Consider the following 11,146-nt stretch of genomic DNA (forward strand, 5'->3'; position numbering starts at 1 on the left):
TCTTCCAAAAGAGGAGGCATTTGCAAACCTAATACATTTCAAATGAGCGATGGTTAAGATTATAGCATATTTGATTTGGAGTAGGTTGAAATTTCAGTTCTAAGAAGAAAATGTGTCTCGTAAAAGGAGGATGTACGGTGACCCTAGCGTTACAGCATTTGCATCAAGCCAGCGTGGCGCATTGGTTTGAGTGCTGACTTGGGACTCGGGGAGACCAAGGTTCAAATCCCGACTCAGCCGTGGAAACCCAATGGGTCACTTTGGGAGACTCCAGATCCCAGGACTGCATGCGTTGGAGCCACAGCAGTTAAAGTGGTGCCAAAGTGTGTTATTTATTTTGACAGTGTAGCTACACTCTCAGTCTGACTGGTCCAGCCCTTTCGAAAACTGGGCAAGTAGAGGAAGCAGAAGAGAAAGGGAAAGAGAAAGAGAAAGAAAGAAAAAATGGGGGGGGATGCCATTCATTGGAACATATTGCCCCCCCCCTTCTCCCAATTTTTGTTGTTTTCCACCTGACCCTTCATCTCACAGGGCTCTGCCTCCCAGCTGCCAAGGGAGGAGGAAGAGGAGGAAGAAGGAGAAGAGGAAGAAGAGGAGGAGGAGGAAGGAGAAGAGGAAGAGGAGGGAAAGGAAGAGAGGGAGGGAGGGAGGGAGGAGGAAGAGGAAAGAGGAAGAGAAGGAGAAGAAAGGGAGGAAGGAGGAAGGAGGAGAAGGAAGAAGAGGAAGAATAGTAGAAGGAGGGAGAAGGCAAAAAGAAGAAGAGAAGAGGAAGAAAAGGAGGAAGAGGAGAGAGGAGGGGAAGGAGGAAGGAGGAGAGGAGGAAGAGGGAAGAGGAAGAAGAGGGAAAGAAAGGAATGGCAGAAGGAGGAGGAAGAAGAGGAAGAGGAGGAAGAAAAGAAGGAAGAGGAGGAGGAGAAAGGAAGAAGGGAGGAGGAGGTGGAGGAAAAAGAAAAAGAGGAGGAGGAAGAGGAAGAAGAGGAGGAGGAGGAAGAGGAGGAGGGCATCTCCTTGATGCAGAGTGATGGATGTTTTGTTGGGGGGGGGTTTCCTTGGCCAAGGGAGTGATGGATGGGAGGAGAAGGGGCAGAGGAGGAGAGGCAGATGGAGGGATGGATGGAGAGAAGGCAGGAGGAGGAGGAGGGGAGGCCAAGGGGAGGGAGGGAGGGAGGCAGAGAAGGAGGCAGCCGAGTCCCTGCCTTTCCCAGCCTCAGAAGGTGCGCGGACGGAGAGGAGGACAGTCGGGTCTGTCTTGTTCTCTCCCTTCTTCTGAAACATTATTGCTGCGGCTTCCTTTTCTCCTTCTTGGCCCATCTTTCCTTCCATCCTTCCTTTGGGAAAGACACCTATTTATTTATTCTCTCTCTCTCTCCTTTCTTTTTCTTTTTCTCTTTCTCTTTCTTTCTTTTTCTTCCTTCTTTTCTCTCTTTCTCTCATCCTCTCTTCCTTCCTTCCTTCCTCTCTTTCTTTCTGAGCCATGCCCAACTTCGCTGGGACCTGGAAGATGAAGAGCAGCGAGAATTTCGACGAACTCCTCAAAGTCTTAGGTAAGGCAAAGGCAAAGGCAAGGCAAGGCAAGGGATGGAGGAGGGCTTGGGCTGCCTTTCCCTGAGGTCTAGCGCCTTCAAAACCCAACAGAGGCCCAAGGAACGAGGGCTCTCTGCTGCCTCCTGAACCCCAAACCCACCCAAAACTCAGGGGGACTAGCACCTGAAAAGCAACACAACTCAATACACACACACACAACCCAATCAATCAATGAATCAATATACATACAGAGAGATAGACATTAACCCAATCACCTAATCAATGCACACACACACACACACACACACACACACACACACAACCCAACAACCCAATCAATCAATGACTCAGTATATATACAGAGATAGACACAAACCCAAACACCTAATCAAAATACACACACACACACACACACACACAACCACTCAATTAATAACACAACACAGCACAATCAAGCTCTATATAGCTATAGGTATATATAACACAACACAACCACCCAAATCAATCGATATACACACACAATCCAGCTACTCAATCAAGATATATATATATATATATACTGTATAAACACAACCATCATATATATTTATATATACATACATACAGACAGACACACAACCCAACCACCCAATGAATCAATCATTATAGATATACAACACAACACAACCACACAATCTCTCTCTCTCTATATATATATATGCATAGATATAAAAATCCAACCCAAGTATACACACACAGCACAACTACTCTCTCTCTCTCTCTCTCTCTATATATATATATATATAGAGAGAGAGAGAGAGAGAGAGTGTGCGTGAATATTAAACACAACATAACCACCCAATATACACACACACACACAACCCAACCACCCAATCAATCAATCAATCCATATAGATACATAATATAGATACACAACATATGACAACCACTCAATCAAGATAGATAGATAGATAGATAGGTAGATAAGGTCACTGGATTATACAGATATATATTAATTGATTGGGTGTTCAGGGTGTGCTGATACACACACACACACATGTACAAGGTGCTAGACCCCCTGAGCTTTTACATATGTGTTGTTTGTTGTTTTGTGTCATCAAGTCATTTCTGACTTATGGCAACGCTAAGGCAACCCTATCCTGAGGTTTTCTTGGCAAGGTTTGTTCAGAGGAGGTTTGATTAATTCATTGGGTTGCCTTCCTCTGCGGCTGAGAGAGTGTGATGTGCCCAATGAGGGATGTGTGTGTGTGCGCACACACACATACATACATACATACATACTGTGCTGGCTGTGCACCATAGTAAATATTCATCCATTCATTGTGTGTGTGTATTACTTCCTCACGTCTAAGGAGCTTCTGGCTGCATCTTTATATAGGTTACACAAGGCTCTGGAGAGCATGAATCTTTAGGGCTAGAAGCGCCTTGGGATCAAGGATGCAACAAATCTGCAAAATATTGTGTTGCTTGTTGTTGTTGTTGTGTGCCTTCAAATCCTTCTTGACTTAGGGCGACCCTAATGTGAATCTATCACTGAGTTTCCTGGGGCTGAGAGAGTGTGACTTGCCCAAAGTGGGTTTCAATGGCTAGCAGAGAATCAAATGCTGGTCTCCGGAGTCTTAGTCCAACTCTGGCTCTCATATATATATATATATATATATATATATATATATATATATATATATATAGCTTGGGTTGTGTTCAAGGCGCTAGACCTCATGAGGACATCCATGCGCATGGAATCAAGGCCACCGAATCCGGAGTGAGTTTACTCTGGAGTAAGTCAGTGGAGTAAGTTGGCTTCATTCAGCAGAGCAAGTAAAGACTGGGCGCCATTTACTCCAAAGTGAGCCCTTCTAATATTTCTATATTAATATTCTAGCATTTATATTTCTAAGGTGCAGGAAGTGCCTTAGAAATGGGAAAGTTATAGCACTGATATAGAAATATTACAAGTATTAAACAAGGATCAAAACCTTTACAACTTTAGAAAGATCAATATTGGCATAATTACTCTATCCATTTATCAATAATAGTTTCTACTGTATAATATATTGATGCTAATATATCATGTATATGATATGTATATGATCATAAGAGCCCTTCCTGTGCCTTAGAAATATAAATGCTAGAACATTAATATAGAAATATTAGACCATTAAATATCAGAACCTTTGCCACTTCAGAAAGAGTCATGCTGCCATAATTACTATATCCATCCATCCATCAATATTAGTCTTTATTGTATAATATATTGATGCTAATATAGCTCATATATGATAGATACATGATAGAATGAGCCCTCCCTGCATCTTAGAAATATGAACATTAATATAGAAATATTAGAATATGAAATAAATACCAGAACCTTTGCCACTTTAGAAAGAGTCATACAGCCATAATTATTATATCCGTCTATCAATATTACCCTCTATTATATATTAATGCTAACTGATAGCATATATGATACATATATGATCGGGTGAGCCCTCCCTGCACCTTAGAAATAGGATGGTTAGGAAATTAATATAGAAATATTAGAAGTATTCAACAGTGATCAGAATCTTTAAGACTTTTGAAAAAGTAATACTGGCATAATTACTATACATTAATATTAGTCTATGCTGTTTAATATATTGTTTCTAATATATAACATATACGAGGTATTAATAGCATATGGTATATTATAAAATATACATTAAATATTAATATTAGAAACAATCATCATCATCAACATATCTGTTTGATAGTCCTGACTAGAGTAGACCTATTCATTAATTGTGAATTGACACATAGGACCCAATGGGTCTACGCTGGATGGAGCTAGCAGTAGGAATTATATGCATATCTCTCTCTTTCTCTCTGTGTGTGTGTGTATAAACATATATAATACACAATGATGCTCCTAAAATAATGCTTGTGGAGCACTGTGTATTATACACACACACACACACACACATATATATACATACACATAATATAGAATACTCCACAAGCTTTATTTTAGGAGCATCATTTCAGGTTGTTGTGTTTTTTCTGAAATTGTATATACTATTCCAATAAAAATCCCTTTATTCCTTTTTGCGCTGATCTAGAAGTCAGTTCCAATGAACACAGAGGCACTTAAACCCAAGTAAAGTGGTGCAGTTTGGGTCACACCAAGGCATGCTCCCATTCAGGATAATGAGGCATAACCCCATTGAAAGAAAGGGCACTTTGTTTTTGTTGTGTGCCTTCAAGTCATTTCCAACTTGTAGCAACCTATCACATTTTCTTGGCAAGTGTCTTTGGAGGGGGTTTGCCCTTGCCATCCTCCGAGGTCGAGAGACTGTGACATGGCCAAGACTGAATTTGAACCCTGGTCTCCCAGTAACCTAGTCCAACATTTAAACTATGACAACACTCTGGCCCTTGATTCCCACATTTCAAACCCAACGTCAGTCCGCGCACTGTACTCTTTTATCCTCTGGAGACAATCTGGAGAACATACTCTTTTATCATCTGGAGAACATCACCACCACCATGAAAACCCAAAGTTCAAATGACCTAACCTTGCCATGGGTTTGTGATGATGATCTTTCCATGTTGATGCTCTCTTCCGCGCAGGGGTCAATGCCATGCTCCGGAAAGTGGCTGTGGCCGCCGCCTCCAAGCCGCACGTGGAGATCCGCCAGGATGGAGACAAGTTCTACATTAAAACCTCCACCACGGTCCGCACCACCGAGATCAACTTCAAAATTGGGGAGAGCTTTGAGGAGGAGACGGTGGATGGCCGAAAGTGTAGGGTGAGTGAGAGATGACATATAGGGCCGGGGTCCGGGGGGAAGGAGGCGAAATGAGGGTTTCTTCCAGAAATAAATATTGTGACCCTTTGGGAAATTTTCCTTCCGTCGCCAAATTTCTAGCCTTGCAGAATGAGATGTGGGAAACTGTGCACAGTTTGTTGCATGCTTTCAAGTCTTTTCTGACTTATGGAAAAACTCTAAGGCCATAAGAGGTTGCTTGACATTTGGCTTCTTATGGCCTTTCTCTGAAGCTGAGAGAGTGTGACTAACCCAGGGCCAAGTTGAGCAGGGTGTCGAACCCAGGCCTCTAGAAAATGCATCTGAGGAAGAAGACTTTAGTCTACGAAAGCTCATGCTCCCAACTTCTTTCTTTCAGTTAGTTTCAAAGGTGCTACAAGATCTCTCTACATACCGATACTACAGACTAACATGGCTATATCTTTGAATCCTGGTCTCCAGAGTCATAGTCCAGCATCGCCGCCCATGGCTTGAAAATATTCAAAAGAAATACAAACCTTGATTTTGCTATTTTGTCTAAGGGACACCATTTTGCTATGCCAACCTTTTTAATGGGACTTGAGCATCCACGGATTTTGGTATCCTGGAACCAAACCCCAGTGGATACCAAGGGCCCATTGAACCAACAATCCCATTACTGTGTAACCTTGGCCTGAAAACATTAAGATCCCCCCAAATCCAGTAAATAATAGGATTGGGTTCCAACTATGCCGACGGCGGACATATAGACCTCCATTGAATTGCTGGTTCCAACTAGAGCAGACTTGGTAAAGCAATTGCACTTAGACAAGTGTCACCTTACCAAGTTTCCATTGCTTCGATGTGTCTGTTCTGGCTGGGACTAACAACTGGACCACAGCCTGATATCGTTGTAGGTATGTGCAACACACTTTGCACAATGTCAAGAGAAAATCTAGACATTCTTTGCTCTGGTCAAGAAATTCCACTTGCAGATCAGGTGTTCTTTCTCTCCTATTTTATAGCCATTATAAATGGTCATTCTTTTTCATTTTTTATCATTCTTTTGTCTCGGCGACAAAGAGGGACTATAAAAACCAGTAAACCCCGATCCGTTTTAAACCAACTTAATCCTCACAAATGCCCCATATTTGATGTGTTTCATCTGTTCATCCCTACTATGTGCTTGAGTTTGCATGAGTGTGAGTGTGCATGCGCGCGCGCACACACGGACAGACATACAGTGGCGGCAGCTGGTGACCCTCATTTCCACAGAGCGCTTATTTTTGCTTTGGATTTTAGTCCAAACCCTAAAGGCGCTTAGCCCTATTTTCCCCTCCAATTGATTGAGCACTTTGGAGAGCACCTTTAACCTAAATGTACACACAGTGTTGTTGTTGTTGCTGTGTGGATTTATGTCAACTCCGACCTATAACAACCCTATCTTAGGGTTGGCAAAATTTACTCAGCTGGGGTTTGCATTGCCTTTCTTTTAGGCTGAGAGAGTGTGGTTTGCATAAGTTCACCCAGTGCATTGCCGTGAGTAAGGCTGCATCTGCAATGCACTGGATACCAAGAATCCAACTCTAGGATTTTAGGATTCTATTTACTTATTTTATTTACGGTATTTATACCCTGCTCTTCAGCCCTAAAGGCTCTCAGAGCAGCTTACAGTTGTTGTTATTATTATTATTATTATTATTATTATTTAGACAGAAACTAGTAGGAACCATAGTTGTGGCTAAGGTCACTTAGGTTGCATCTGCAATGCACATTGAGGCTGCATCTGTGCTATAGAAATAACACAATTTGACATTGCTTTAACCATTGTGGCTCCATGCTATGGAAACCTGGGATTTGTAGTTTCGTGAACTATTTAGCCTTCTCCATCACATCCTGGGATTCGTAATTCTATGAGCGTTTTAGCCTTCTCTATTTCTTCTGGCGCCGCAACAAACGACAAATCCCAGGATTCCGGAGCATGGAGCCGTGGCGGTTAAAGCAGTGTCCAACTGCATTGTTTCTAATGTGAAGTCAAAGGCTTTCATGACCGGCATCCATAGTTTTTTTGTGGGTTTTTCAGGCTATGTGGCCATGTTCTAGAAGAGTTTATTCCTGATGTTTCACCAGCATCTGTGGCTGGCATCTTCGTCTTTCCCTGAAGACGCCAGCCACAGATGCAGGCGAAATGTCAGGAATAAACTCTTCTAGAACATGGCCACATAGCCTGAAAAACCCATAAAAAACCTATGCATTATTTCTGATTCAGTCTCTCTGTCTGGCATGCGGTCTTCCTCTTTCTACTACTTTTCCTAGCATTATTGTATAATGTGTTATTTCTGCAGTGCAGATGTTGTCTCAGTGAGGATTCGAACTCTGGATTCAAACCTGGAGGTCTAGCTGAACACTGAGATTCCTGCACCAGCCTAGCTCTCTGACCCTGCAGCTCCCGCAATAGCCAAGCATCCAGCGAAGTAGGACAGCCACAACGCACACCCCCACAGACACACACACACTACCCCCATGGCTCCAGCATCTCTGCCTCATCCATCACGTCCCCACTATCTCTTTCACTTTGCAAATCCCCCTCCATCTGGCCTTCTCTCTTCTCCCGGAACCAAGCTGAGAAAATTAAACCTGAAAAGTTGGGAAAGACGCTGGCAGATGGATCTTGGCACTCCAGGGGCCGGTTGCTCATCATTTTCCCTCTCTTCTTGAGTTTGCAAGGAGAACCCGCACTCAGCGCATGGAAGTTTTGTTTTGCTTTGCATTCGCCACTGCATCGGACATGCTTTTGCCATACTAGGACTGAGCTGTTTCACAGCAATGCAAGCTGTGTGGTTCATAGCCACTTAGCTGGGGCTCCTCATGATCAGATATGTGGGGTGGGATTTCCAGGGCGATCCCATTAAAAAACAACTCATAAATCCCACTGAATTCAATGGGACTTATTCCCAGCCTTCCAGTGTAATCCTATGTATGCTTATTCAGAAGGAAATCCTAAGGGTCCTCCAGAGGAGCATGCATTCAATCATAGACTTAAGATGACTCATAAGTCTAACTCCTTGGGTTTAAACATAAACCTAACTCCTTGTGGCTAAACCAATTTCTAAGCCTAACTCCTTGGACTTAAACTCATAAGGCTAAACAAAGAGACTGTCATCTAGAGCCATGTGGTGGTCCATAGTGCCAGACCCTGGTGAGTTTCCAGGAGCAAAAATAAGGAAACACAAATATGGCATACTGGGCAAAAACATTTGCCAATCCCCCATATCAGTTAGCATTGAGCCATGACAGTTAAAACAGTATCAAAATGCATTAATTTTGCAGTGCAGCTGCAGCCTGGACACCTCCCCCCTTGCAAAGTCTCTACATGATGAAACCAAGATCCTACTCAGGACTCCTTTGTTTGTCTTAGTAAAAGGTCTTCCTTTCTTTGTGCAAAGGCTTTCTGGGTGTGAAAATTCCTCTTCGGCTTGAGTTAGCTTTCTTCCATGCGCAACCGTTGCAAGGAACTTGTCACATTGATTCGGAGGCAATGTCTTTCCCTCCCTGTATGCTCTCTGAACCGATAACACCACGCCTGCATCACAGGGCAGTCCCTGTTAGGAAGCATCTTTGCACAGCCCCATGTGAAAGTCAAGATGACAGTCCCTGTGGTACAGGGCCAGCTTGGAGGGAACGAGAGTCATGTCTTACAAGACTTGAAGGCAGGGCTGGATTATCAATGCTCCAGTGGAGCCATTTCTCCAGGTCTCTCATGGTACAGGGGCTCAGGGTTGAACGGGAGGAAAAAGATGCTCTTGGAATTCTTTGCTTCCTGGTCATTTCTCAGAACGTTTCGCTCTTTCTGATATATCCATATTTCATGCATTGCTTGAAGTTTGTTATTGTCGTTGTTAACTGCTCTCAAGTTGACCATGACTCTTGGTGACCCTGTGGATGAGACATCTCCAAGATCTCCTATTCTCCGCTAGTCCGCTTAGGTCCTACAAATTCAGGCCGGTGATCTCCCTGATCAAGTCCAACCACTTTGCATGCGTTCTTCCTCTCTATTGCCTTCTACCTTTCCTAGCATTGTTGTCTTTTCCAATGAGCTGTGCCTTCTCATGATGTGGACAAAGTACAACAGTCTCAATTTACTCATCCTGGCTTCCGGGGGGATTTCAGCCTCGATCTATTCAAGGACCCATTTGTTGCTCTTTTTGGCCATCCAAGGTATCCTCAGCACTCTTCTCCAGCACCACATCTCCAGTGAGTTGGTTTTCTTTCTATCAGCTTTCTTCACCATCCAGCTCTTGCATCCGTACATAGCGAAGGGGAATACAATGGCTTGGATGATCCTAACTTTGGTGCTCAGATGTATTTCTTTACTCCTCAGGATCTTTTCTAGTTCTTTCATAGCTGCCCTTCCTCATCCTAGTCTTCTGATTTCTTGACTGCAGTCTCCATTCTGATCAATATTTGAAGCTAGGTATGGGGACTCCTTGACTATTTCAATTTTCTTGTGGTCTAGGGTGAATTCTTGTCAATCATCTGTGGTCATTATTCTTTCCCTTATTTGGAAATTATGGAAAGGTGGGATATAAATTATTATTATTATTATTATTATTATTTCAGCTGGCAATTCTGGTATATAAGGGAAGGGACCATGCTCTTCAGTCTTGCATAGGGTTGCCTGTTGTCCCTTTTTGCAAGCGATGTCTCTTACTTGAGGACCAGAAAGTTTGTTCCTTATAGGACTGGCAGGTATCCCTTATTATAAGGATGTCCCTTATGGGGACAAGAAATCTTGTCCCTTATAGAACTGACCGGTGTCCCTTATTATAAGGGATGTCCCCTACTTGGGGACAAGAAAGCTTGTCCCTTATAGGACTGGCAGGTGTCCTTTATTATATAGGATGCTCCATATTTCAGGCCTGGAAAGCTCTTCCTTTTCTACAGATTGCATAGGATGCTTTTCAAATATACTGCATTTTGGAGTGTGCCAGGTTTCATTTGAATTCTGAAGGAGCTGTCCAAGTTGTTGGATTTATTTGGGGAGAAACAGAGTTCAGCACCTTGGAGAGAAAACCTGAGTTTTAGCCTGGTGTTTAAAGGAGTTATTCAAGGTCTTAAGCCCTGGGCTCAAAATAGGGTCAGCAGCTTGGACTAAAACTCAGAACAGGTTCACTGCCCCAACAACATGGAAGCCACCAGCCACTACTGGCAGGGAGGGATGTCCAGTACATGTTAAAGGGATCTGGGAGTGTTAGTTGGCCACAAGCTGAACATGAGTCAACTGTGTGATGCGGTAGCTGAAAAAGCCAATATGATCCTAGGCTGCATCAATAGGAGTGTGGTGTCAAGGGAAATACTCGTACCATTCTGCTTTGGTCAGACCTCACTTGGAATATTTTGTCCAGTTCTGAGCACAACAGTTCAAAAAGGACATTGAGAAACTAGAATGTGTCCAAAGGAGGACGACCAAAATGGTGAAGGGTCTGGAAACCATGAAGCCCTATGAGGAAAGACTTAGGGAGCTAGGGATGTTTAGCCTGGAGAAGAGAAGGTTAAGAGGTGATATGATAGCCCTGTTTAAATATTTGAGGGGATGTCATATTTTGGATGGAGCAAGCTTGTTTTATGCTGCTCCAGAGAATAGGACATGGAGATGCAAGCTACAGGAAAAGAGATCTCATCTCAGCATTAGGAAGAACTAAACTGTTTGATCATGGAATATACTCCCTTGAAGAGTGGTAGAGCGTCCTTCTTTGGAGGTCTTTCAACAGAGGCTGGATGGCCATCTGCCAGGGGTTTGATTGAGTATTCCTGCATGGACAAATGCAGTTGGACTGCATGGCCTTTGGGGTCTCTTCCAA

General features: G+C 43.2%; 1 protein-coding gene across 1 annotated transcript in view; it reads left to right on the forward strand.

Moving 5' to 3' along the window:
* Positions 1-1,396: 1,396 nt before the first annotated feature.
* CRABP1 (cellular retinoic acid binding protein 1) overlaps positions 1,397-11,146 on the forward strand; it is a 13,704-nt gene continuing 3,954 nt past the window's right edge. Inside the window, exons 1-2 of the mRNA XM_042475125.1 lie at positions 1,397-1,544; positions 5,131-5,309. Coding sequence (XP_042331059.1) covers positions 1,475-1,544; positions 5,131-5,309 — 249 coding nt within the window. The 5' untranslated portion in view covers positions 1,397-1,474. The remainder of the gene's footprint in view (positions 1,545-5,130; positions 5,310-11,146) is intronic.

The sequence above is a fragment of the Sceloporus undulatus genome, chromosome 6, assembly GCF_019175285.1.
Source record: "Sceloporus undulatus isolate JIND9_A2432 ecotype Alabama chromosome 6, SceUnd_v1.1, whole genome shotgun sequence".
NCBI lineage: Eukaryota > Metazoa > Chordata > Lepidosauria > Squamata > Phrynosomatidae > Sceloporus > Sceloporus undulatus.